General features: G+C 40.0%; 1 protein-coding gene across 3 annotated transcripts in view; it reads left to right on the top strand.

Moving 5' to 3' along the window:
- Positions 1-27,897, top strand: part of Fzd3 (frizzled class receptor 3) — a 73,262-nt gene that overhangs the window by 27,482 nt on the left and 17,883 nt on the right. For all 3 annotated transcript variants that reach the window (XM_052732918.1, XM_052732919.1, XM_052732920.1), the window contains 3 exons: positions 863-1,880; positions 21,911-22,059; positions 24,566-24,799. In XM_052732918.1, coding sequence (XP_052588878.1) covers positions 863-1,880; positions 21,911-22,059; positions 24,566-24,799 — 1,401 coding nt within the window. The remainder of the gene's footprint in view (positions 1-862; positions 1,881-21,910; positions 22,060-24,565; positions 24,800-27,897) is intronic.

A 27,897-nucleotide genomic window follows, 5' to 3' on the forward strand; every position in this document is an offset into this window, starting at 1 on the left:
GCTAGGTGACATTAAAGACCTCAGATGCCCTTTAGTTACCCAGTAACGTAAGTAGAGCCTGGGCTAGGGGTATCCAGAGTGTTTGCTCAGCAGCCATAAAAGCCCTAGGTTCTAAACCCAGCATTGCCTCCCCCGAAGATAGAGAGTGCACATGAGACTTAAATGTCATTTGTGAGGTTATTACTAATCAGGCTCACGGTGCCTTGGACCATGCATTTAAGGAAGATTTTTAAATCTTAAATTTGAACTTTTGTCTACTGTTTTTCTGACACAGTATAATTGCGCGCGCGCGCACACACACACACACACACACACACACACACACACACACACTTCACATTTGGAAACCATAAAAACTGTACTAAATAAATAGTCCACATTATGTTGTTTATTATTGATGGCTGGTTTCACTGTTTTAATGGAGTGCTGATTTTGAAGATAAAACAAATTTAAAGACTGTCATTTAAAATCTGCTTGAAGCCTCCCCATAATATGCCATTATCTTTTGGGGTTTTTTTTTTTTTGAAGATTTTTTTAAAAATATAGTTTATTTTTATTTTATGTTCATTGGTATTTTGCTTACATGTATGTCTGTGTGATGATGTCAGAAACCCTGGAACTGGAGTTACAGACAGTTATGAGTTGCCATGTGGGTCCTGGATATTGAACACGTGTGCTCTGGAAGTGCAGGCAATGCTCTTAACTGCTGAGCCATCTCTCCAGACTCCCATTTTTAAATTTCTTATTTATCCCTAGTAATAGAAATAGATGAGGTCACAGATGCTAAATTTAGAATTTGAAATTGCTAAGTAACAGCAGACTTACCTGGAAGTAAATATGGTTATCGTCTTTTATTTTTTAGGTTTCCAGATTGTGATGAGCCATATCCCCGACTTGTGGATTTGAATTTGGTTGGAGATCCAACTGAAGGTGCCCCAGTTGCAGTGCAGAGGGATTATGGCTTTTGGTGTCCCCGAGAGTTGAAAATTGATCCTGACCTTGGCTATTCCTTTTTGCACGTGCGAGATTGTTCACCACCATGTCCCAATATGTACTTTAGGAGAGAAGAACTGTCATTTGCTCGCTATTTCATAGGACTGATTTCAATCATTTGCCTCTCTGCCACGTTGTTTACTTTTTTAACCTTTTTGATTGACGTCACAAGATTCCGTTACCCTGAAAGGCCTATCATATTTTATGCAGTCTGCTACATGATGGTGTCATTGATTTTCTTCATTGGCTTTTTGCTTGAGGACCGAGTAGCCTGCAATGCATCTAGCCCTGCACAGTATAAGGCTTCCACAGTGACACAAGGATCTCACAATAAAGCCTGTACCATGCTTTTTATGGTACTCTATTTTTTCACTATGGCTGGCAGTGTATGGTGGGTAATTCTTACCATCACATGGTTTTTAGCAGCTGTGCCAAAGTGGGGTAGTGAAGCTATTGAGAAGAAAGCATTGCTGTTTCATGCCAGTGCCTGGGGCATCCCTGGAACTCTAACTATCATCCTTTTAGCGATGAATAAAATTGAAGGTGACAATATTAGTGGCGTGTGTTTTGTCGGCCTCTACGATGTTGATGCGTTAAGATATTTTGTTCTCGCTCCCCTCTGCCTATATGTGGTAGTTGGAGTTTCTCTCCTCTTAGCCGGCATTATATCCCTAAACAGAGTTCGTATTGAGATCCCATTAGAAAAGGAAAACCAAGATAAGTTAGTGAAATTCATGATCCGGATTGGTGTTTTCAGCATTCTTTACCTTGTACCACTCTTGGTTGTAATTGGATGTTACTTTTATGAGCAAGCTTACCGTGGCATCTGGGAAACAACATGGATACAGGAACGCTGCAGAGAATATCATATTCCGTGTCCGTACCAGGTAAGGGAACCCTTGTTATAATTCTCAGAATGTATGATAGTTAAAGAAGTAATCTTATCTGTTGTTTTCTTTCCAATTCTTCATGAACTTTAAGCATGTACATTAAAGTTTTAAAGTGAAGATAATTGATAAGTATATTGCAGTAAATACACAATACACATATTTGTGTAGACATTCATTTTAAAAGATGATTTACATTTCCATACTATGAGCTTAAAGCCACTTATTTCCATTACTAAAAATATTTATTGATTCTTTGAAAGTCAAGGTTTATAGAGTAGGAAACTGTTCCGGCTCTGAGAGAACGGTCTTGTCTTCTGTGGAAATTTCACTGGTGGTCAGATTAGTAATTATTTGAATAGTTGTACAGAAATGGCAGAATTCAATTGCATAAACTCTCTTGGCATTATTTTTTCTTGTTTGTATGCAGAATATTTTGTGATGTACCTTTGAGTTTGAAGAGTCATAGAATCAGAATTTTAGATCTAGAAAGAAGCTTAGAGATTATTTATTTGAATTTTGTCCATAAGTTAAATTTTCATGCATCTGTTTTGTTTGAATATTTGAAATACTGAGTGACTTGCCCATGTTTAGTGTGTGACCTGCTGGTGTTTAGTCTTAGGAGAGTGACTAGGAACAGCTCAGAGGACCCCATCCTCTAGATGTACCTAATCTTACTTTTAAAAGGAGTTTTCTAATTTTTAAGGTTTGTTTATTTTATGTGTATTTGCCAGCATATATGAACATATACCACATGCATGCCTAGTGCCGGTGGAGTTCAGAAAAGGGTGTTGGATCCTCTGGAACTGGGGTTGTGGATGGTTGTGAGCCATCATGTAGGTGTTGGGAACCAAACCTGGATTCTCTCCAAGAGCAGTAAGTGTTCTTAACTGCTGAGCAGTCTCTCAGCCCCTCAAAAGGTGTTTTCTTAGAGTGTTCTGACATTGCATCTGTTCACTGTCTTCTAAGTGCACCAGTCATCTTACTGCTCCCTGACGTGTCTCAGACCTCTAAACACCATTGAAGCACTTACACCTCAGACTAAAGGGCTTGTGTTTGTGTATCTTTTCTTCCTACTAGACAGTGAACTCTTTGAGAGCAAGAACTTTTTCTTTTTTTTTTTATAATTTTTAAATTTTATTTTATGTGCATTGGTGTGAGGGTGTCAGATCTCCTGGAACCGGAGTTACAGACAGTTGTGAGCTGCCATGTGGGCACTGGGAATTAAACCTGGGTCTCCTGGAATAGCAGCCAGTGTTCTTAACCACTGAGCCATCTCTCCAGCCCCCAAGAACTTTTTCTTTTATTGAACATAGATTCTATTTTCACACAATACATCCTGATGATAGTTTCCCCTCCCTCTACTCTTCCCAATTCCTCCCCATCACCTCTTCCCTCTGGATCTACTCTTTTCTATCTCTCATTAGAAAAGAACAGGCTTCTAAGAGATAACAATCAAACATGACAAAATAAAATATAATAAGATAGAGTAAAAACTATCAAATTGACATGGAAATCTAACAGGAGGAAAAAGAGTCCCAAGAGCAGGTACAAGAGTCAGAGACCTACTTGTTCTCACATTGAGAAGTCCCATAAAATACTAATAGCTAATAGCTATAATATATATAGAGAAGATCTGGTGCAGACCCATGCAGGCCCTGTGCTTGCTGCTTCAGTCTCTGTGTGCTCATATACACTTTGCTTAGTTGCTCCAGAGGACCTTGTTTTCCTGGTGTCCTCCATCCCTTCTAGCTCTTGAGATCTTTCCACCTCCTTTTCTGTGATTCCTGCTGTGTGACTGGGGGGTAGGGGATTTGATGGAGACCTCCAGTTTAGACTTTCTTTCTACATAATGTCTGGCTCTGGGTCTCTGCATCTGTTCGCATCTGCTGCCAGTGAATACCTCGCTGATGATGACTGGATAAGGTACTGATCTATGAGGATAGCATAGTATCATTAGGAATTATTTTATTGATTCTTTTAGACTGATAGTGTTTGGTTTTACACTAGGTCTCTGGGCTGTCTAGTCTCTGACTCTTGGTTACCCAAGCACTGTTGGGTATGTGTTCCTTTTTATGGAATGGGCCTTAAGTCAAATCAGACATTGGTTTGGCTACTCCCACAAGTTCTGTCCTAGCATATTTTGCAGTCAATATAGACTGTAGGTCAAAGGTTTTGTGGCTGGGTCAGTGTCCATGTTTCTCTTTCAGTACTGCAGAGTACCTTCCCACACTAAAGAGACTAGAACATAGGGGTAAAGGCTCCATGTAGGCATCAGCTCAACTACTCCAGGTTCAATGAGTTGTGTGGGTGTTGTCCTCAGCAATGGGGCCCCACTGTCAATTTGTGGAGAGCAATCCTTTGTCTTAGCAACAGCCTGGGTTGTTTGGGGATTTTCATGGGACCCCCCCCCCCCTTGACCAACAAAGCATTCTTTAAATCAAGGACAGTGTACCATTGCCAATCAGCAGGTAGGGAGCTGAGCAAAGTATAAGGGTTTGGGACTGTTGAGTGGATGTCAGTCACCCTTTTATTGACCTCCCTCAGGTCTTAGAGTGGTCTGTAGTCATTAGTATGATGCTTCTTAACAGGCAGCAAGGGTGTGTTCCAGGCTGATTGCACAGACCGGAGAATTCCCACATCCAGCAGTCGCCTTATGTATGGAGTGATGCCCTTTTTGGCCTCTGAGGGCATAGGGTACTGGCAGACTTTTACTGGGTCTGCCCCTGACTTGATTTCCACAGACTGGGAGGCAATGTGCTGCCAGTCCCATTCCCCCAGTCTCAGCCCAGGCTGATGGAAACTCCTGGAGCCACTCCTCCAGTCAAGGGTCAGGTACAGGAGCCACTTGGTTTAATCTATATTCCTCAGTCATATCACTAGTTACCAACACATGAACAGGTTTTCCAATCTCATTGAGCAGTTTAGCTCCTTTCTCAGAAAAATGTATCTGAGCTTTCATTTCGGTCAGTAAGTCTCGCCCTAACGGGGTATGGACACTCTGGAATACCTGACCTGCTCCTAAGTCCACTGTTCTTCAAATAGTCCATGAATAGGGCCTAGTCCCTGTGGCCCCTTGGACCCAAGTTTGTTTGTTTGTCATGGGCCCATCTGCCTTTAATAACACTGAATTCTGAGTTCCTTTGTCCACCATGAAATCAGTCTTTTCCCCCTCCACTTTTAGGGTTACCCTAGGTTCGGGGAGGGTGGCCAAACCCCATCTTCCCTAATCACTGTCCATATCTCTCTGACGAAAGACTTTGGCATCACCTTTAGTTACTTTTTCAGGGCATTCTCTTGCCCATTGCCCTTCCTTTTTACAATAAGCACACTGATTCCTCTCCAGCCGGGGTCTTCCTTTACCTTTTGGCCTTTTTTCTTCTCCAGCCACTGGCTACAGCAGTTTTCTCTGGCATTCATCCAGACTGGCAGTAGCAGCTAGTAATACTTTAGCCAGATACTGGTTTTGTTGCTTTTCTTTTTTAAATCTCTTTCTCATCAGCACTTTCCCTTCCATTGTACACTTTCTCAGCCACTGTAACTAAGTCTCTAATGCTTTTTTCTCCTAGGCATTCTAACTTCTGTATTTTCCTTTTAATATCTGGGGCTGCCTGATTAATGAAAGCCAAAATCAAGGCAGCTGCATTTTCTTGTGACTCTGGATCATATGAGGTGTATCTCCTGAAAGCTTCCTGCAGTCACTCCAGGAATGCAGCTGGACTTTCATCCTGGCCCTATGTAACATCATAGACCTTACTCAAATTTGCAGGCCAAATGCAACCCTATCCTGCCACTAGAAGCCTTGTCTGCCTACAAGAGATGGCCAGTTGAGACTCCCCCATTATTAAGAGTCCTCATTGGAATCACCATCATAGATGCCAGAAAGTTTTCACTGCACTAGGTTTCCACAACACTCCCCAAATGCCCCCCAATTCCAGCTGTCTCTCCTTATACTCTCTCTATCCCATCTCCCCACCACCTGACCCTCCCCTCCCATTCTCTGCTCCCAGTCTGCTCATAAAATCTATTTTCCCCTCCCAGAGAGATCCATGTGTGTCCCCCTGTATCCCTCCTCTTTACTTAACCTCTATGGGTTTATGGATTGTAGCTTGGTTGTCATTTACTTAATAGCTAATAACCACTTATAAGTGAATACATACCATATTTGTCTTTCTGGGTCTGGGTTACCTCACATAGAATGGTTCTTTTCTAGTTCCATCCATTTGCATGCAAATTTCATGATGTCAGTTTTTTAACAGCTTAGTAATACTCCATGGTGTAAATGTACTACATTTTCTTTATCCATTCTTTTGTTGAGGGACATCTAGGTTGTTTCTAGTTTTTGGCTATTATGAATAAAGCCGCAGTGAACATGGTTGAGCAAGTGTCCTTGTGGTAGGATGGACTGTCCTTTGGATATATGCCCAAGAGTGGTATAGCTGGGTCTTGAGGTAGATTGATTCCCAATTTTCTGAGGAACCACCATATTGGTTTGCATAGTGGCTGTACAAGTTTGCACTCCCACCAGCAGTGGAGAAATGTTCCCCTTGCTCCATATCCTCACCAGCATGAGCTATCACTGTGTTGCTGTTCTTAGTCATTCTGACAGGTATAAGATGGAATCTCAAGTAGTTTTGATTTGCATTTCTCTGATGGCTAAGGATGTTGAACATTTCTTTAAGTGTTTTTCAGCTGTTTGAGATTCCTCTATTGAGAATTCTCTGTTCAGATTTGCACCCCATTTTTTAATTGAGTTATTTGGTTTTTTGATGCCTAGTTTCTTGAGTTCTTTATGTATTTTGGATATTAGCTGTTGGATGTGGAGTTGGTAAAAAATTTTTCCCATTCTGTAAGCTGCTGCTTTGTCCCATTGATAGTGTATTTTGTCTTACCAAAACTTTATAGTTTCATGAGGTCCCATTTATTAATTGTTGACCTTAGTGCTTGCGCTAATGATGTTCTGTTCAACAAGTCCTCTCCAGTGCCAATGAGTTCAAGGATATTTCCCACTTTCAGGTTCAGTGTATTTGATTTTATGTTGAGGTTTTTGATTCACTTGGACTCGAGTTTTGTGCGGAGTGATAGATAAGGATCTATTTGCATTCTTCTACATGCTGACGTTGAGTTAGACCAGTACCATTTGATGAAGATGCTGTCTTGTTTCCAGTGTGTATTTCTGGCTTCTTTATCAAAAGTCAGGTGTCAGTGGGTGTGTAGATTTATTTCTGGATCTTCAATTTGATCCCATTGATCAATGTGTCTGTTTTTATGCCAATACCATGTGGTTTTTATTACTGTAGACATCAGAAGATGGAAGAATCTCCTATGTTCATGGATCGGTAGGATTAACATAGTAAAAATGACTATCCTACCAAAAGCAATCTACAGATTCAACGCAGTCCTCATCAAAATTCCAACACAATTATTTAACAGACCTTGAAAGGCCAATTCTCAACTTCATATGGAAAAACAAAACCCAGGACACCTAAAACAACCATAAACAATAAAAGAACTGCTGAAGGTCCCACAATTCCCCATTTTAAGTTGTACTACAGAGCTACCCCAGTTCTTTAGTGTTTACATTCCCTTATTAGTAATACGACGAAGTTCCCATGTGCCTATTGGCCTTGTGGCTTCTCCCCTTTTACTTGCCTATTTGTTACCTTTGTTCACTGCTCTGATAGGTTGCTGTTTGTTGCTGATTTCCAGTTATTTGTATCACAAGTATCTTGTCTGGCTTATTTTTTGTGATTTGGGGTTTTTGTTTGTGTTTTTTGGTTTTGTTTTGTTTTTAGGTTTTTGTTTTTGTTTTTTTAGTAAATTTTTATTCAGGTTGAATTTGGCCATTTTCTTTTCTTCCTTTCTTTCTGTTTTTGCTTTTTCAAGCCAGGTTTCTCTTTGTAGCCCTGGCTGTCCTGGAGCTCGCTCTGTAGACCAGGCTGGCCTTGAACTCACAGAGATCTGCCTGCCTCTGCCTCCTGAGTGCTGGAATTAAAGGTGTGTGCCACCACCTCCTGGCTTACAAATGTTTTATTAATGTAGCATATACAAACTGTAAAGGAGTAAGAAGTTGAAATATCTGCATCGTAACAAGCAGGTGGCAGTTCAACATCCAGGGTGGAGAGAACACTGGAAGGAGGGAGGCTACAGCAGATTGATTCCATGGGAGAAGGGGCATCTTCATAGGCAAAGGGGGGTCCAGGTTCTGCACCTTCTCAAGCTCTTTCTTCATGTGTACGGTCATGAGAGGTACTCCATTCAAGGGGAGGTGTTTGATCTGATGCTCCTCAGGAAGGTCAGAACTTTTGTCTTGAGAAGTGGTCCTCAAACTTCCTAATGCAACAATCCTTTAATACAGTTCCTCATGTTGTGGCGACCGCAAACCATAAAATTATTTTCGTTGCTACTTCATAACTAATTTTGCTACTGGTTTGAATTGTAAATATCTGATATGCAACCCCTATGAAAGGGGTCATTTGACTCCCTATGGGGTCACGACCCACACGTTGAGGACCATTGGTCTAGAAGATTGAAGGGCAAGAATTTTTCTATTTCTGGAAGAGAACTTTGTACTTTAACAGTCTTCTTGGTGATCTTTTTCCACAGTGAAAGTTAGTTGTTTTGTTTGAGGGGGGGTATTAGTCTTCACTGACTTTTCTGTAGTTCTTAACCAGCCTTTCTGCCAGTGTTGCATAAGGTTGATGGAGCACTGAACACTCTGCCTACTTGTGGTTTTAAAACCTGCTGTTTCTCATCCAAGGTTTTGATACCAGATCCCAGCCTCAACCTATCCTTAGCCAAATGGTGTCCACATTCTCCATTATCCTCATCTACAGAGACCAGAGTAGCCATCCCGGATTACTCCAAGACTCCAAGTTTTCTAAAACTCAATGAGAACATTTTTCACATTCACATCTCATGGTTAAGAACACTTGTATGCATACATTTAATTTTTTTCTGTTAATTTTTTCTTCATAATTAATATTAACCTTTCTCTTTAAATAATAATGTGATCTAATGAATTCCTTTGTGATTTCATGGTTTGGTTTTGTTGTTTGTTTTTTGTTTTACAAGACAGTGTAGCTAGAGTTTTCCTGCCTGGCCCACAGTCAGGACAAATCTCTATCACCCGCCAGTCCCACAGCCACTCAGACCCGACCAAGTAAACACAGAGACTTATATTGCTTACAAACTGTATGGCCGTGGCAGGCTTCTTGCTAACTGTTCTTTTTTTTTTTTTTTTTTTGGTTTTTTCAAGACAGGGTTTCTCTGTGTAGCTTTGCGCCTCTCCTGGAACTCACTTGGTAGCCCAGGCTGGCCTTGAACTCACAGAGATCTGCCTGCCTCTGCCTTCCAAGTGCTGGGATTAAAGGTGTGTGCCACCACTGCCCGACTGATTTCATGGTTTTTAATCTCACTTGAGTAAATGGATGTTGAATTGAACCTGGCATATTCAAAAGAATGAAGTACTGTAAAGAGTTCACTAGTTTTATTGACTTGATGGTGGGTATAAACCTATACCATTTGATATGCACAGTAACTTTGTAAGTATGTAATGTGGCGTCATTCTAAAGCACATGAAGTTATATGGCTTACACAGTGTGGTAGTTTGAATGTAATTGGCCCCCATAAGATCATAGGGAGTGGCACTGTTAGGAGGTGTGGTTTTGTTGGAGTAGATAAGCCTTGTTGGTGGAAGTGTGTCACTGTGGGGACAGGCTTTGAGCTCTCCTATGCTCGTGATACTACCCAGTGTCTCAGTTCACTTCCTGTTGCCAGCACAAGATAAAGAACTCTCAGCTACCTCCCCATCACCATGTCTGCTTGCACACTGCCATGTCCCACCAAGATGAGAATGAACTGAACCTCTGTACTGTAAGCCACCCAGTTAAATGTTTTCCTTTATAAGAATTGCCTCTTCATAGCAATAGAAACCCTAACTAAGACACACAGTCATATTAGCTAAGAGATCAACAAAAGTAACCTATACAAACTACATTTCAGTGACTATAAGGCTGGCCACCTGTGCAGGTAAAAATACATATCAGAGGATTGGAGAGATGGCTCAGAGGTTAATAGCACTGGCTGCTCTTCCCGAGGTCCTGAGTTCAATTCCCAGCAACCACATGGTGGCTCACAACCGTCTGTAATGAGATCTGGTGCCCTCTTCTGACGTGCAGGCAGAACACTGTATACATAATAAATAATTTTTTTAAAAAAAGTTTAAAAATACATATCATGATAGTCACCCTTTTACTTATATATTTATTTATTTTTAAGACAGTATTTTATGTAGGCCAAGTTTGCCTTGAACTCACTATGTAGCCAAGAATGACCTAGTTTATAGAGTTCTAAGGATGGAACGCAGGGCTTTGTACTTGCTAGAGGATTGAAGGGGAAAGAGAAGCTCTACCAATTGAGCTATACTCCCAATCCCATTTAAGCACCTTTCATGTGTGTCATTCCAAGTATATTTACAGTCAGCAACCCTCCCTAGCATTTTTTTTTTCAGAAATGTTTTCATTTTCTCAAACAGGCTAAATATTTAACAGTGACCCCACACTCACTTCCTTTGTATAACTACTCTTGTACCTTACATAAGTGGAATCATATGACATCTGTCCTACTTTCTGGCTTTTAGTATGCAAATATTAGGATATTAGTTTTCATTCAGAATTTCATTAAGATCTTGAGCACCAATGATACTGTATTCTCATTTTGAAGTAATATTGAGCATACCTAAAGGAACATGCAGGAAGCTTTTATGATAATTCCTAATGGGAAATTTTAAAGTGGTTTAAGCAACAGTGAGGTAGCTGCCTCGGGTAACTTAGAAAGACTAAATAGCATTTGAATGTGTTTGATTAAACGTAATTAAGGTTGCAAGCCAGGTAGGGTGTCTCACACCCATAACCCAAGCACCACTAGCAATTAAGGACAGCCTGGGTTACATAGTGAGACCCTAAATAACAAAGAATACAAAGTAGCACGTGAGAAAAGATATTTGGCTTCTGACATAAATAGTAAAGTTGACCTCTAATAGCTAAAAAAATCAGTTTGTGAAGTAATTTATCACATTGTTTAAAATACCAGTTGGATTTAATGCAAATGACATGTATATAAGCTTTTGATTTGAGCAAAATGAGCTAAATATGTTAGTTTAAAAATCTTTGAAATGAATGTTCTTCCTGAAAATGGAATTTCACTGCCTACACTTGTACCAACTGTTTTTTTAAAAGAATGTTCATTTTTTAAAATATGTATTCATTCACACTGTAAAAAATATTATTTAGGGCCAAGGATATGTATCAGTTGGTAGAGTTTATCTAGGCAGCACGGAACCCTGGGCTTCATCCCAACAGCATGTAAACCCACTGCTGGTGCATGTGTGTGATCCCAGCACTCTGCAAGTAGAAGCAGGATGGTCAGAAGTTCAAGGTCATTCTTGACTGTATAGAATTAAAGGCAAGGCTGTGATATGTGGCATACTGTCTCCAAAAATTTTTTTACAGAAAAGAATATTTAGTGCTAAATTTACTCAGTAATGCTTACTTCACAATTGAAAAAGAACAAAAGGGCTAGAGAGATGGCTTAGTGGTTAAACGTGTGTACTGTTCTTGTGGAGGATCTGATTTCAGTTTCTAGCACCCAAACTATCTGTTGCCCTTCAATGATCTGACTCCTCTGTCCTCTATGAGAAATGCACATAATTAAAAAAATATCTTTAAAAGCAGTGACGTTTACTTCTAGAGCAGGTGTCATGTTAGTAATTTCCTAGGTACTTAGGTGGGTTGGTCTGTTTTATTTATTTTTTAAATGTATGTTGGCATTTTGCCTGCATGTATGTCTGTGTGAGGGTGTAGGATTCCCTGAACTAGAGTTACAGACAGTTTTGATCTGCCATGTGGGTGCTGGGAATTGAACCTGGGTCCTTTGGAAGAGCAGCCAGTGCTTTTAAAATAACTGCTAAGCCATCTCTTCAGCCTCCCCCCTTTTTTTTCTTAAATAGCAATTCCATTTATTTTTGTTTGTTTGTCTATTTATTTAGTATGCCTTAAGAGATTTGAAGCACTTTATGAAAGTTATATTTCTTAAAAGTTGCTGATAATCCTAGAATAGATTTTGAATGTTTACAGGACATATTAGTCTAAAACTGGAACAGATCAAATGGGTTGAGTTCATATCAAGTTTTTACCATTTATACATGTAAGGAAGTAATATGTTACCTTTTAGTTCCTATGAAGATTAAATAAGATAAATTTTAATCTCTAAAATTTAATGAGTGTCTTGTATAGCATATAATTTCACTGTTAGGATAAATACATAATTCTCCCTGTGTTCTACTGTAATCATTAGATTTTCTTCTAAACATTAATTTTCAAAAGCATACTTTTTTTCATTTTTCTCATGTCTTTGTTCCTCTAACCTAGTGCCGTGTGTCCCAAGGCATCTGACATTAGAGCTTTTACTTCGGTCATAGAGAGTATGTTGCCATAGCTCAGTCTATCGAGTTCACATTAGAACCATTTGCAGAATCTAAAAAAAGTACATTATTATAGGAAAACAAACATCATTTACCCTTCCAGACACACAAGGCAAGCCATCTGTTGTTTATCTAGTCTTGATTCAGAAAAATATAAAAATAGCAGAATGACATTAAATCTAATATGTTGATTTTAGCTTCATTTTTTGATAGGAGTGTTCCCTTTGCTAGACAGTTTCAGAAGAATCACCCATACTTAGAAAGGACTGTGAAGGAAATGGTATTTTTCTTCTTGAACCATGAATGACATGTCATTAAAGGTTATTCTTAGCCGTCTTTGTAAGTTTCATTGCACCAATTAAGGGAAGTAATTTTGGTAGTTTATGCTAGTGTGTGTGTGTGTGTGTGTGTGTGTGTGTGTGTGTGTGTGTGTGTGTGTGTGTGTGTTATATGTGGGGATCCATTTGTGTTTTCAAGTATGTGCTCAGGCATGTGGAAGCCAGAGGACAATCTCTGATGTTGACCAACTGACAATGGAGCTCAAGAATAATTTTACAAAATAAGGAAACTAAGTGTGAAACACAGTTTAACCAAAGTCATAAAATTAGTGACCGAATTTGGACGTAAACTGCTTGGTTCCAAAGCCCGTGGTCTTAATATTTTATGCTTTTTTCTATGCAAGAAAGCTGATGTATCTGAAGGGGCAGTTTTCTACTTCCGGCTATTTCACTCAGAAGTTGTATCTTTAGGTTAATCACTTAGTTTATAATTTCTTTAGCTCTAATTTTTTTGTTTGAGACAAGATCTTATGTAGCCCAAACTGACCTCAGATATACTTTGTGATGGAGGATGACCTTGAATTTGTGATCCTCCTGCCTCTACCTCCTAAGTGCTGATATTCCAGATGTGTGCTACCATACCCAGTTTATGTGCTTCTGAGGTTCAGCCCAGGCTTTCTTGCATGCTAGGCAAGCATTCTGTCAAGTGAGCTACATCACTAGCCTGAGCTCTCAAATCTTCCAAGATGGCTAAAGTTCTTCTCACATGTAGAATTAAATGAATCTAGAAACTGCTTTCCCATAAACCATATCTTACTTTCTCTTCTTTTAAAAATCTTATTAATTCAAAGTTATTATACTTCTACTCTTCTAGCATGTTGAGGTTGCTATAGAAGTGGGAGTGATTAAGATACAACCATTGTCTTGAAGGAGTTCATAGCCTAGTGGAAGAAAGTTAACTGTGAGTCAGATAATGCCATGACTGAAGCAAAATTATTGTGTGAATTCTTCCTATCTTCCATAGAAAATGAACACTTTCTTAGCATGCACCAGAAAAACTAGATAGTCGCTGCACCAGATTTCTAGACAAGTGTTTTATTAACTCTATCTTAAAATAAAACACAGCATTTAAGGGGCTGGAGAAATAGCTCAGCAGTTATGAGCACTTGCTGCTCTTGGAGAGGACCCAGGTTCAGTTCTCAGCACTCACATTGTGGCTTACAGCTGATAGGATTTTTTGCTTGCTTGCTTCCTTTTTAAATCATGAAGTTGCAAACAATTTGGAGAAGTTTTAAAGATCTCTTCATTGTGTACAAGGCTGAGAATGCTGTCAGTTATAACTTTGCTGTGTAAAGAAGAGCCCTTGTTTATAGTTCTGTAAAAACTGATTTCCCTTTTCTGATTATTTTTAAATCTACATTTGAAAGACAAAACCTTCCAAAAAATTTACTTTTTGTTTGATTTGCTTTACAGGAGCAAATTAAACAGTAGTTTGTTGTTGTTGTTGTTGTTGTTTTGTTTTGTTTTTTTTATCCACTAGAGAAATTATACTCTCCACCTGTGTGAGCATGAGAGTTACACTATGCATGAGGGTTAGTTATCATTCCTTATGCTCACCAAGATTAAGATAATTCTGTACTTTTTGTTTCCCACTTACTGCATCTATCATTTTGTAGTCTATGTAGATAGTGTTGTTTTTCTACTTTCTAGCTATTCCCTCTTGTAAGACAGACAATAACATCAATGATGATCAACACTTGTCATGCAGAATTGGATGTTGCCCTTGGCTTAATCAAATATAACTTCTTCATAATGCCAGCAAGGCAAAGAATGACAAAATTGAGATAACTAGTGTTTCTATTTTCATTTTGAGCTCTTGAGTAAGTTTGGCTTATGGAATTTTTCTGTGGGGTCAGCTAACTAACAGGTGCAGTCTGTATTGATACGTGCATGACAGTTCTGTCAGGTAGCAGTAATATTTCGTGGTAACGTCTGAACATTTGCATTCTGTGTGGGCAGTTCATTCCGAATCAGGCAAGTTCTGCTCTCCTTTGTCTCTTTGCTCTCTGATCTCTCCTTTGTAGTTACAAGCTTGAATAATGAGAGACAGATTTGTTCTTGAATCATTAAATTTCATTTTTTGTTTACTTAAAGGTTGACAGTGAATAGTTATACAGCAATCATTGGTAAAACTCAAGTTGTTGAACTCCGTTTCAGTTGGCCACACTGGCTGCTCTTAATTATATAAGAAGTAATTATCTTTAGAAGGCAGTCTCTCTGTTTAGAAGACAAAGATTATCTATAAAATGTTTGAACAGTGAATTTATATTGATTTCCTTCCAGTGATCAAAGGAAAATCTGGGGACTGAAATCCTACTTTATTATACATTTTTCACCATGGCACAAATAAACTGAGATTTAGAGAGGAAGAGAAATAAAAAGATGGAAGAGTGAACTGCTAATAGCTCTTTACTTGCCCAACCTTGTGCTGCTCTACTTTAAAGCCAGGGCTTCTGTGAAAGGAACAAATTATAGTTTATAAGCCATGATGATACGTTAGCAGTCAGCATTCCCTGACTGCTTCATCCTTGCTCCACTGCTCTGTCGTGCTTCCTCAGTCAGACATGAAGAGCTCACAGTGAAACTTGCTGCCACTCTGTTCCATGGCTTGCTTGTCTCTCTGTGCTACATTATCTTAATTACTACAGCATTATAATAGGCTTTTATGTCGATAGGGCAAGTAATTGACTTTTCAAAGTGTAATAAAAGTAAAGGCTGATAAAGCAGCATAATGTAATTAAGAAGTGTATAAAAGTTGTAACTCAAAGCTTCAATTCAAGAACTGGTGGCTGAGAGTGTGGCTCAGTGGTAGAACATTTGTCTAAGCACACAGAAGGTCCTGGGTTCTGTTGTCAGCTCCCAAGAAAACAACAAAAAAATCCTACTCTGTGTTACTTGTATGACAGGCTGACTGAACCTGATTAATGGTTTATTTTCATGTGGCTTTACATGATTACGAGCTTGATATAAGTCAGTGTTTTATGATTAACATATTTTAAAAAATAAAGGCTAATCAAACACAGTATGTATCTCCATTAGAAAAATACAGATTTTGCTTGGTAAGGAAAAAGTCCAGAGCCAAAGACTCTGCCAAACTGAGTCAAAGCAAAAATCTCAACAACAGTTTAGGCTACCAAATAATGTGAATATACCCTAGGTGGTTTTCTTTTTATGCAAGGCTTTCCCTCCTTAACATGAGTAAATTTTTCCATTTACTTAGAATTTAAATTTCAGGGCTTTGTTAGATTATGAATCTAAATAGGAAAAATAAGATACAGGTGAATGTTTTCCAAATGATGTTTCAATAAAGCCATCTAGCAGTACTATTAGCTAAAATTAGAATGATTGTGGAGATCAGGTGTTTAGAAGATGTCATACAGGTTGTTTATAGCTAGCCAGGCTTTTGTCCAAAAAAAAAAAAAAAAAAAAGGACCATAATCAAATAGATGCAGGTGTCTCCTTTAGCTGGGATTCTCCTTGGTTTCCTAGTTGACAAGCCAAAGAAATACATCGGATGAATTGCATTAGGATTATGTGATCATTAGTTTTGAATATCAACCTGGTGCAATCTGTTCTAGACCACTAGGGAAAGAGAATCTCGATGGGGAATGGTCTAGATCTGGTTGGCCTCCGGCTGTGTTGGTGGGGAATTATCTTAATTACAGGAAATGATGTGGCTTCAAAGACCCTGTCTCCTATGGATAACACCATGGATTTGGGTCATAGACTGTGTAAAAGTAGAGACAACTAGCTGAGCACCAAGCATGGGTGCATTCCTTGTGCCCTCGCCCTGATTGTGGCTGTGATATGGCCTGTTGTCTCACGGTCCTGCTGCTGTGGCTTCCCTGGAATGGTTAGGCTGTAACCTGGAATTGTGATCTAAAGTAAACCCTCCACCCAAAGGTGTTTTGGTTCTTGGTTTGTTTGTTTGGTTGGTTGGTTTGGTTTGGTTTGGTTTTTGTTTTTTTGGGTCAGGGTATTTTTTCACTGCACCAGAAACAAAACTTAAGACAAGTTATATTTTATAACATCAGAAAGATTCTGGTGTTTTCAAGAACTTTTATAAGAGAAAAAACAATGTAGGCATCTCATTTGTCCCCTTTACTATATGTAAGGACCGATTTATTTTTCAAGTTTTTTTTCTTTAAACTATTAAGTCACTTCATTGTAGGGTTATTTTAAGTAAACTGAACACATACTCCTTGTCCCTTATTTCGACACATTTGTTTGAGGGCTTTGCCCCGTGTGTCTGTTTATGACCACCCTCAGGGCTCTTTCTCTCGGAAGCCCCTTCTACAGCGGTCACTTGTCCATCCTCTTCTTGGTGTCCTGGACTCCTTGAGTCGCTGTCTTGCTTTAACCTTGCCATCCACGGGTGCTAACTTGTTTCCCCTGGAATCTTGGGTTTAATTGGAATCTTGCAATACACTGTTCAGTGCTTCTTCCCTGCTCTCCTTCAAATCTCCTGTGTGCTGCTTGCATGACTGAAGGTTTTTGTGGTTGCTTTGGGTATTACTGATTTTGTTTTTAGCACTCCGTCCCTTTAATTTAAACATTTCTATTATGTGAGCAATGTTGATTTATAAAAGACAGTAGTACTATACAGCGTGTAAAACACTGGAAGAAAGAACTTGGAAAGTAGGACTTCTCGTCTGTGCTTTCTCCACCTCCCCTTTCTGGATAGTCTTAGTCTCCCCATGTTTTAGACATGTGTCTAAGCTCCAGAATGCCCATTTGCATGATGTTTCCAAGCTTAATTTAGAACTCCTAATATTTCTCCTAAAACCTGCTTCCTGCATCTCACTCCCAGTCCCCCCCCCATTCTCTGATTGGTATTTGCATCCCCCAGTTGCTTAGACACTTAATTGGGAGGCATCTGCGAGCCTTGTCTCCTCTCATATTTTGCATTCAACCCATTAGCTTTGTATAGCCTCCTCTTCCTCCCCTGACCAAGCATTCATCTACTTGCACAGTGGCCTTCTGCTTGCATCTTACTCTTTCACAGTTTGTCTCAGTATGGTAGCCATAATAATGTTTTAAAACATACGTGATCTTGGTTACTTCTTTGAACAAAGCCCTTCAATGGCTTTCTGTTGTACTGGAATAAAATTTGTATTCTTGCCAGGCGGCGGTGGCATACGCCTTTAATCCCAGCACTTGGGAGGCAGAGCCAGGCGGATCTCTGTGAGTTTGAGGCCAACCTGGTCTACAGAGCAAGGTCCAGGACAGGCACCAAAACTACACAGAGAAACCCTGTCTTGAAAAACAAAACAAAACAAAAACTTTATATTCTTACCAGACATCATCGATTCCTGCTACTTCTCTGTGTCTCCTGCCATTCTCCTCCTTGCATGCTCGGCTCTAGCCGGCTCTAGCTTTACTGGCCACTTTGCTTTACTTCAAGAGTAACACATTTTCCTTAGAATTATCATTATCAATGTTTGTTTGAAATACTTGCACTCCAGAATATACCCTCAACCCCTACTCACTCAATGTGTCATGTCTGTGGAGAGACCTTGGCCGTTCTGATAGTATCTAATCCTCCTCTATCATTTCATACCCCAAATACTCTTCTCTCCTTTGCTCCTCGCCTTGCTTTAGTTACTTTATTGCTCCCTGAAAGCCTAAGATTTCCTAATTCCCTGTGTATTAGCATTCTACCTTAGCTCTCCCTAGAATGGAAATTCAACAAGGGCACAGAATTTTCTGTCTCATCTGCTGCGGAACATAGTAACACTCAAAATTTAAATGACTGAAGGTCCAAATAAATTTCACCTTAAGGTGGATCATTTTGATTCCTTATCTACAAAATGAAGGGCTTACACAAAGTCCATGAGTATTCCAACCTCAGCTGATCATTCCCTTATAGGCACAAGTGCAAGGCACTTCACTTTTCAAGTGATTTTTGGAGACATATTGCTCAGGCCAGTACTTGACAGCTGCAACACTTCTAGGAATTATGGGATTTCTGTTGAGCTCTCCCATTGCACTTCCTGTTTACAGCTTTACTAGTTTATTTTCTAAAGTTATTATTCATGTCTTCCTCATTGTATTATTTAAATTTCTTTATTATTATTATTATTTATGTAGATGAGTGTTTTGGTGCATATGTGTCTGTGTGTGTATGCCTAGTGCCCAGGGAGGTCAGAAAAGGGCATCTGATCCCCAAGAACTAGAGTTATAGATTGTTGTGAGCCACCATGTGGATGCTAGGAATCAAACCCAAGCCCTTTGGAAGAACAGCCAATGCTCTTAACTTCTGAGGTATCTCTCTAGCCCCTCTTTGTATTACAGAATTAAATCACCTCTCTACAGTTAAATATCTTTTTTCTGGTCAGTCCTCATTTGACCACTCACTGGATATAAGCAAATGTGATTTGAAGCGTATTTCTTAGCCACTTCATTCTTGCTGTACTCTACCTCTGTAGGGATTCCCCTTCCCATCGCTCTCTCTGGATACATACAACCATGGTCAATATATATGTTAATTGGTTTGGTGGATTTTTAAATCATGGAGAAGACAACAAAATTAGATGTAAAAATTAGTGTCTCCTTAACTGCGGTTTTTCCAGCCAGGATGTGGTGGCACACACCTCTAATCTTAGTACTTGGGAAGTTAAGGCAGGAGAAGCGATAATTCAGAGCCAAGCTTGTGTGGTAGCTCCCCCTTGTGCTGTGCACTCAGGTGTCAGAGGAGGATTACTACAAGTTCAAGGCCAGCTTGGGCTTCAGAGTGAAACCTTGTCTTAAAAAAAACAGGCTGTGGACCAGAGGGAGAATGAATGTGTGCTAGTTCAAGGGTTTCCCATGTTAGAGGACATTGTTTTAAAATAGAAACAATAAATAAAAAGAAGATTTTTCTGAGATGAATAGGCTCATAGACTGTAGGACAATGCTTAGAATTTGCCCTTTCCAACTCTTCAGTGTCTTACCGGCTTAGAAAAAAAAATGAGTAAACAGTTTTCTTACTCCAGGACCTTTCAGAAATTTCAGCATACTAATGTAAAAAATCCTTCAAGAGGGGGTTATGGTCTCCATGTTTTATTTCACCACAGAGTATCTTTTTTTAAGCTTTATTTTTATATGTCTGAGTGAGTATATGACACATGTGTGGGTGCTTGAGGAGACCAGAAGAGGGTGTCAGATCCTCTGGAGCTAAAGTTACAGGCATTTATAACCACCCCCTCCCCAGTATGGGTGCTAGGAACTGAAATCAGCAAGTGCTCGTAACTGCTGAGACATCTCTCCAGCCTCACCTGTGAGATAGCAGTGCTCCAGGAGACGTATTTTTGAACATTTGTTAGGTACAAGCATTGTTGTAACTATGTGTCCACTTTTTTTTTATGAAACATACCTTTGTTCATTAATATTTTAAGAAAATCTTCCTTCAAAAATGTGTTGTGGGATTGGAGAGACAGCTCAGAGAAATGGCACTTGCTGCTCTTGCCGTGGACCTGGATTCAGTTCCCAGCACCTGTATGACAGCCTGCAGTCCAGTTCCCAGAGATCCAGTGCCATCCTCTGGTCTGTGTAGGAACCAGGCATGCAGATGGCACATGGACATACATGCAGGAAAAACACTACAGACATAAAATAAGTAAATATTTTAAGAACATATGTTGAAGCTGGGCATGGTGGTGTACACCTTTAATTCCAGGCCTTGGAGTTCAGCATAGTCTGTAGAGTGAGTTCCAGGACACCCAGGGCTACACAGAGAAAAACAACAACAACAACAAAATTGGTTAAAACAACAATCAGAATGCTAGTGATAAGTAAAAGACAACAAGGAATATTGAATGCAAAATTAGAGACTACCAGAGGCAAAAGTCTCCAGAGTAAAAGCAGGGGTTTCTCCAGCAGCAGCAGGACTTTGCAGACAGTGGACTTTAAGATAGTAACAAATATTAGCATGGCTGTGCTGTATGTCCACTCAAGGTTAATGGACAGAGATGCTTTTAGACAAAGGACTGGCATACCATACCCACGAAGACATCCAAGAGCATTGTGTCAGTGGGAAAAGAAGGGAACCTGAAGGGAGAAATCTTAAGTAGCTCTAGGCAGAGTTAGTAATGATAAAATAATATTATATTTTTGTGAAAATTACTCTGAATACTTCAAAAGCTAGGTAGCTACGGAAGGGAGCACTGTCTGGTGAAGAGGATGTGGTGCTGAATAATTTTAACTGTAATTTTTTTCCTTTTTTCTTTTCTTCCCCCACCCCCCTTTTTGGTTTTTTGAGACAGGGTTTCTCTGTATAACAAACGATCCTAACTGTCCTGGAACTTGCTTTGTAGACTAGGCTAGCCTTGAACTCACAGAGATCCACTTGCCTCGACCTCCTGAATGAGGGATCAAAGGCATGCGCCAGCACTATCAAGCTTTTAACTAATTTCTTTCTGATAAAGCCAAGCATAAGTAGCCAGGTGTCATGGCGCACGCCCTTGATCCCCAGCACTCAGGAGGCAGAGGCAGGTGGATCTCTGTGGGTTTGAGGCCAGCCTGGTCTACATAGGGAGTTCTGCATCAGCCAGGGATACACAGTGAGACCCTATCTAAAAAGTTTTAAAAGTAAAAGTTATATTTAAATACATATGTATTTATGAGTATCAGTCATGTGTTGAACACTGCTTATGGCTCTGGAAAGAAAACACTTGGAGATTAAGTGAACCTTCATCTTTGTGGAGTTTTCATTTTAGTGGTGAACTACTCATTGCTTTTAAACGGCACAGCTGGCCCAAATATAGGACTTGGGGAAGCAGTCTATGAAAGGGTGTTGGGGAATCCTTGAAAACATTGGTATGGGGAAGAAGAGAGCTAATGAACAGTGTTAGACAGAATGTAAGGAGAAAGAGCATTAATAAAGTAAGACAGGTAGCTAGAGCATCCACCTTTACTAGCACAATAAAAGTGACAGTTGATAGGATAATTGGCAGGTTCACACTCACGTTAAGTGTTTAGTGTATCTCTGCTAAAACTAAAAGGAAGACAGAAAATTAGTGGAGAATATAAAAGATTTAGGGTCAGAGAGATGGCTCAGTTAAGAGTACTCGATGCTCTTTTGAGGATCCAAGAAGATTATCCATAGAACTTTAGAAATGAAGATACTAAATTTGTAACATGATTTCACTGTTGTCTATTGCGTTTATAATTTCTATACTTGCCTTTAATAGAAGAACATATTTAAGGTGATTTTCTTTACCTCCCTGTAGGTTACTCAGATGAGTCGTCCGGACCTGATTCTCTTTCTGATGAAGTATCTGATGGCTCTCATAGTCGGGATCCCCTCTATATTTTGGGTTGGAAGCAAAAAGACATGTTTTGAATGGGCCAGTTTTTTCCATGGTCGTAGGAAAAAAGAGTAAGTTAATGAGTCCTCATAGTAGTAACAGCCCGTGTGTGTGTGTGTGTGTGTGTGTGTGTGTGTGTGTGTGTGTGTGTGTGTGTGCGCGCGCGCGTGTTGGATTTGGAGAAGTATTCTAACAAGATTATAGCTATCAGCAGTGACTAGTAACGTTTAGCACAGAAGCATGACTTTAAAATGAAAAACTAGCTGGACACAGTGGCTCGTGCCTGTAGTCCTAGTTATTGATTAGGCTGAGGCAGGAGGATTAGGAGTTCGAGGCCATACTGGGCAAGATAGGAAGACTCTATCTTAGGAACAAATAAATAAATAAACAGACAACTGAAAATATGATTTTGAGAAAATGGCTCAGTAGAGCCATACAAATGCTTCTCTGTTCGTCGTAAAACATTCACACAGTTTTCTTTTTCTCTTCCTATTTACCTGGCCTCCCTGACTTCCGTGGGAAGGTTGGTGTGTATTCTCATCTCTTTTCAAAGGAGAAAACTAAGCAGCTTAAATGCCTGGCCACAGCCACACAGCTGCTCGGTGTAAGAATTAGTAACTTCAACTTCTGTTTGAAGTTTTCCGTGGCTTTTCGTGGTCTGCCACACATGTGAAAAGATGGACTATTGCTCCGTTTCTAATTTAGTGAACATTAAAGGTTTATAACCTTAATTTCTTTCTTTTACTTAATTGTAGTCTGAAGTTATTGAAAGAGCTAATTAAGAGTGGTGGTAATAGATAGATTCATATTCCTGTTTTTAATGAAAATATTTCTGGTTAGCCAGGTGGTGATGGCAACACTTTTATCCCGGCATTCAGAAGGCAGAAGCAGGCAGATCTGTGTGAGTTCAAGGCCAGCCTGGTCTACAGAGTGGGTTCCAGGACAGCCAGAGTTACACAGAGAAACCTTGTCTTAGAGGAAAGAAAATATTTTTAGTGGTTCTTGGTGTTTTCATTAAATATGATGCTGCTTTTAGAGGTGACATACTCTCTCTTTGTAAGAACTTACTTATCTATTGGTACTCTATTATAAATATCAAGAATACATTAAATGGATTAAAGGACTAGATGTAAAGGACTCATCAAATACCTGTTTTCACCTGTCAACCCAGTACTGAGAACAACAGGGACTGTTACAGCCCTGTTAATTTGAGAACTTACACATACTTCCTCAATAAATGATCAAGGCTTTACATGTTGGAGTTGATTTTTTTAATTACGTCATTTAATTTTAACTTTAGCTGATCCTCACAGATACTTTACAGTGATTTAATTTGATTTTTTGTTAATTCAGTTATTGCTTTGTTCATCATAATGCACATCTATCTACTGTCCATCCTGCCATAACATTTAAAACTTTTACGTTTGATAATTTGTCCCTTTATTTATTTATTTATTTTTTTAAGATTTATTTATTTTATGTATACAATGTTCTGTCTGCATGTATGCCTGCAGGCCAGAAGAGGGCGCCAGATCTCATTACAGATGGTTGTGAGCCACCATGTGGTGCTGGGAATTGAACTCAGGACCTCTGGAAGAGTGGCCAGGCTCTTAACCTCTGAGCCATCTCTCCAGCCCAATTTGTCCCTTTAAATTGTTTAGGACTTCATTGAATATTTGCTTAATTTAAATTTTCATATTACTTTGTTCTAAGGTTGACTACTCAGGTTTGTTCTAACACTAGGCTGCTGTTCCTGCTGCAGAGTCAAGATGGAGCCTTAAACTGCTCTTGAAAGTTAAAATTGTATCCAGTTACCATGAAGCCATTATTACTTCTGCAGAGCATGAAATAAAACTTTTTCCTATCTTATAATTATTTTTAAAAGTATTTTGGGACCATGGGGGCTGGAGAGATGGCTCAGGGATTAAGAGCACTGACTGCTTTCTAGAGGACCCGAGTTCAGTTTCCCAGCACTCACATAGCACCTCACACCTGTCTGTAACTCCAGTTTCAGGAGACCCTGACACCCATGACAAAAACACCAATGCACATAAAAATAAAATTAAAAAAATATTTTGGGACCTAAAGGGTCACAGGTGTCTTTAGCTAAAAGGGACTTCTTAGAAATAATGGACTTATCAGCCTTCATTTCATAAATAAAATGAAGGAAAGACAGGATAGTTACTTGCTGAGATCGACTATGTGCTCACAAAATTGGAACTACAGTCTTGATTTTCTTACTCTGTCACAGCACTTTAGAGCAGAATGGCATTGGGTTTATTTTGTTGTTGTGTTTTGACACAAGGTCTTATGTAGGTTAGGCTGCCTTTGAACGTGAAGATAACCTTGAACTTCTGATTCTCCTAGCTCAACATCCCAGATGCTAGGATTTCTGGCATCAGGCCCAGTTTTTGACAGAGATTTTTGTTGCAGTCTGTCCTCTGTCAAAATGTTACCTCAAATTGGCCCCAAAGACTTAATTTGGGGAACAATTAATTTCTAGCCGATCATCCACCAGTATTATTTTGTTGGTCTATAGGAATGTTGGTATCTTAAACTTCCTGTTGTGTTGTGTAGGATAGTGAATGAGAGCCGGCAGGTGCTCCAGGAACCTGACTTTGCTCAGTCGCTCCTGAGAGACCCAAATACTCCTATTATACGAAAATCAAGAGGAACTTCCACTCAAGGAACATCCACACATGCGTCTTCAACTCAGCTGGCCATGGTGGATGATCAAAGGAGCAAAGCAGGAAGTGTCCACAGCAAAGTGAGCAGCTACCATGGCAGCCTCCACAGGTCACGGGACGGCAGGTAAGTGCTGGGGACACCTTAGTTTACTGGACAGGAGCCAGTTCTGAAATAGAAGTGGAACACTGTTAAACTTTCTTAACTTTCTGGTTATAATTGTCCCAGATTAGGGACTTAAAGCCAATCAAAGGACTTGGGGTTTAGACAGACAGTATGACGTTACTGTAGGGCACTGAGTGGGAAGGAGGACTGGTCAGTCTAGAAAGATGAATTTAGCCAGGCAGTGGTGTGGTGATATATTGTATACCCCAATATATTGTGTACCCTAATAAACTTTTTTTTGTTTTTCGAGACAGGGTTTCTCTGTGTAGCTTTGCGCCTTTCCTGGATCTCGCTCTGTAGACTAGGCTGGCCTCGAACTCACAGAGATCCGCCTGCCTCTGCCTCCCAAGTGCTAGGATTAAAGGCGTGCACCACCACCGCCCAGCTAATAAACTTTTTTGAAAGATCAGAGAAACAGAACAAGCCATAGCCAACCTCACCTCACCAACTCCTCACCCGATCCTGTTTCCATGAATCCTTAGACTGAAATCCTCTGAGTCCTCCCCCCTGAGGGTCTCAGTTGAACTGCTGCCTAGTTCCTGTCTCCTCACACCTTATATGCCATTCTCCACCCAGCCATGTCACTTCCTGAGATTAAAGGCGTGTGTGTGTGTGTGTGTGTGTGTGTGTGTGTGTGTGTGTGTGTGTGTGTTTCCCAAACAAAGACATGAGATCTCAAGTGCTGGGATTAAAAGTGTGTGCCACCACTGCCTGGCTCTCTTTCCAGTGTGGCCTTGAACTCATAGAGATCCAGACAGATCTCTGCCTCCAGAATGATAGGATTAAGGGTGTGTGCCACCATTCTCTGGCCTCTATGTCTAATCTAGTGGCTGGCTCTGTCCTCTGATCCTCAGATAAGTTTATTAGGGTACACAATATATTGGGGTACACAATATATGACAAACAGTGGTGTTGCACACCTTGGGAAGCAGAAGCAGGTGGATGTCTGTGAGTTCAAGGCCAGCTTGGTCACGAATCGAGTTCTAGGATGGCCAGAGTTATTACATAGAGAAATCCTGACTTGAACCCTCCCACCCCCAAAATAATGTGGATCTGAGGAGCTGTAGAGATGGTTTAGCAACTAAAAGTACTTGCTGTTTCAAAGGACCTGAGTTCAGTTCCTAGCACCCACATCAGACAGCTCCAAACCATCTGCATCTCCAGCTCCAGAGGATCCAACACCTTCACAGGAACCTGTACTCACATGCACATACCTATATGCAGGCATGCACACATAAATATAATTAGAAATAATAAAAGTCAATCTTAAAGAGTATAGGTCTAGAATGATAAAACTTAGTTTCCTTGCCTATAAAGGTGAAATCGTAATAGCCACCCCTTCCGTGATGTCATAAAAATTCAGTGAGATAATGTGCCAGTTCACTAGAAACAGAGCCTGTGTCAGTGTCAGATACGTTGCAGTTATTAATGTTAATAAGCACATAAAGTAAAATATAAACATAAAGCAAAATATATTCCAGGGCTATGGAAGTGTTTTCTTAAGGAGCCAGATAGTAAACGCTTTAGGCTTTTTAATTAAAGTGACAACACTGCTCAGACCTCCTGTGGCAGTGTGTACTCAGACGAGCTTCCTCTCAGTAGCCTTAGTTATAACCAGGAGTTAGCAGATGTGGCATTAAGTCCCTTTGTCAGCCTGCTATTTTGTGGGACGCTGGGGTTTAAACCCAGGGTTTGAAAATGCTAAGTAAGGATTTTACCACTGAGCTACATCCTAGCACCCGGTACCAAGCCCTTGTTTATTAGGTGCAGTGGAAGCAGAGACTAGGAGTGACTATGGTACCATGGAGACAGTTTAGAAAATGCTTCAGAGAGATGGCTGGAAGGAAGCCTGGATGTAGGTTCGCATTAAATTTGAGATTGGGATACTAGAGCTAAAAATTGCTTACGAGCTGCCGCATTAAGTCACTTGAGAGATAATGAGGGTTTATCAGAGAGTAGAGAGGCAGTGGGGAGAGAGGGACAGCTGACTTGAAAGATAGATTTTTGTTCTTTAAGAAAACAAACATAAATGTTGGAAGGATGGGGAGGAGATGGGATGAGTGTTGCTCGGGAGGATGTAAATTATTCCATCCACTGTGGAAATCAGTTTGGAATTCCCTCAGAACACTAAAAATAGAGCTGCCTTATGACTCACCGTTTGATTCCTGAGAAGATACCCAAAGCAATCGAAGTCGGCATACTATAGAAACACCCCCCTGCCTTAGTTAGGGTTTTAATTGCTGTAAAGAGATACCATGACCATGGCAGCTCTTATAAATGAAAACCTTTAATTAGGACTGGCCTACAGTTTCACAGGTTTATTTAGTCTTATTATGATGGTGGGAAGCATACAGGCAGACATAGTGCTAGAGAAGTAGCTGAGAGTCCTACATCTTGCAGGCAACAGGGAATAGACTGTGACATTGAATGGAGCTTAAGCAAAAGAGACCTCAAAACCTGCCCCCATAGTTACACAATTCCTCCAACAAGGCCACACCTACTTCAACAAGGCCAGACCTCCCAATAGCGCTACTCCCTATGAGATTATGGGAGCCAATTACGTTCAAAGCATCACACCCCTCTACCTATTCTTATTGCACCGCTGTTCAGAATAGCCAAGTTATAGAGTCAGCTTAGATTTTCATCAACAGATGAACATATAAACAAAATGTAGCACATGTACACAGTGAAGTTTTATTTAGCTACAAAGAAGAAAAAAATCATTCTTTTGCAGGAAAATGAGTGGAACTGCAGAACATCAAATTAAATGGAATAAACTAGATAGCAAAAGACAACTCTTTTTTCCCTCTTATGTAGAACCTGGAGAGAGAGAGAGAGAGAGAGAGAGAGAGAGATCAAATTGTGTATAAGATTCTGTAGGATCTCAAAGAAGAGTACCATCTACCTCATCATGGATAGTTAGAAACAGCTTCCCAACAGATGGCACTTCACTTTAAATAGAATTCAGAGGAGACACTCGGGAATGAATGACAAGGGAACAGTGTGCACAGAGACAAGAACAGGCAGGCAAGTTTCATTGCATAGGTGTGACCAGAGCA

This window comes from Peromyscus californicus, unplaced genomic scaffold (assembly GCF_007827085.1).
Source record: "Peromyscus californicus insignis strain IS unplaced genomic scaffold, ASM782708v3 Scaffold_12__1_contigs__length_115047231, whole genome shotgun sequence".
Taxonomy (NCBI): domain Eukaryota; kingdom Metazoa; phylum Chordata; class Mammalia; order Rodentia; family Cricetidae; genus Peromyscus; species Peromyscus californicus.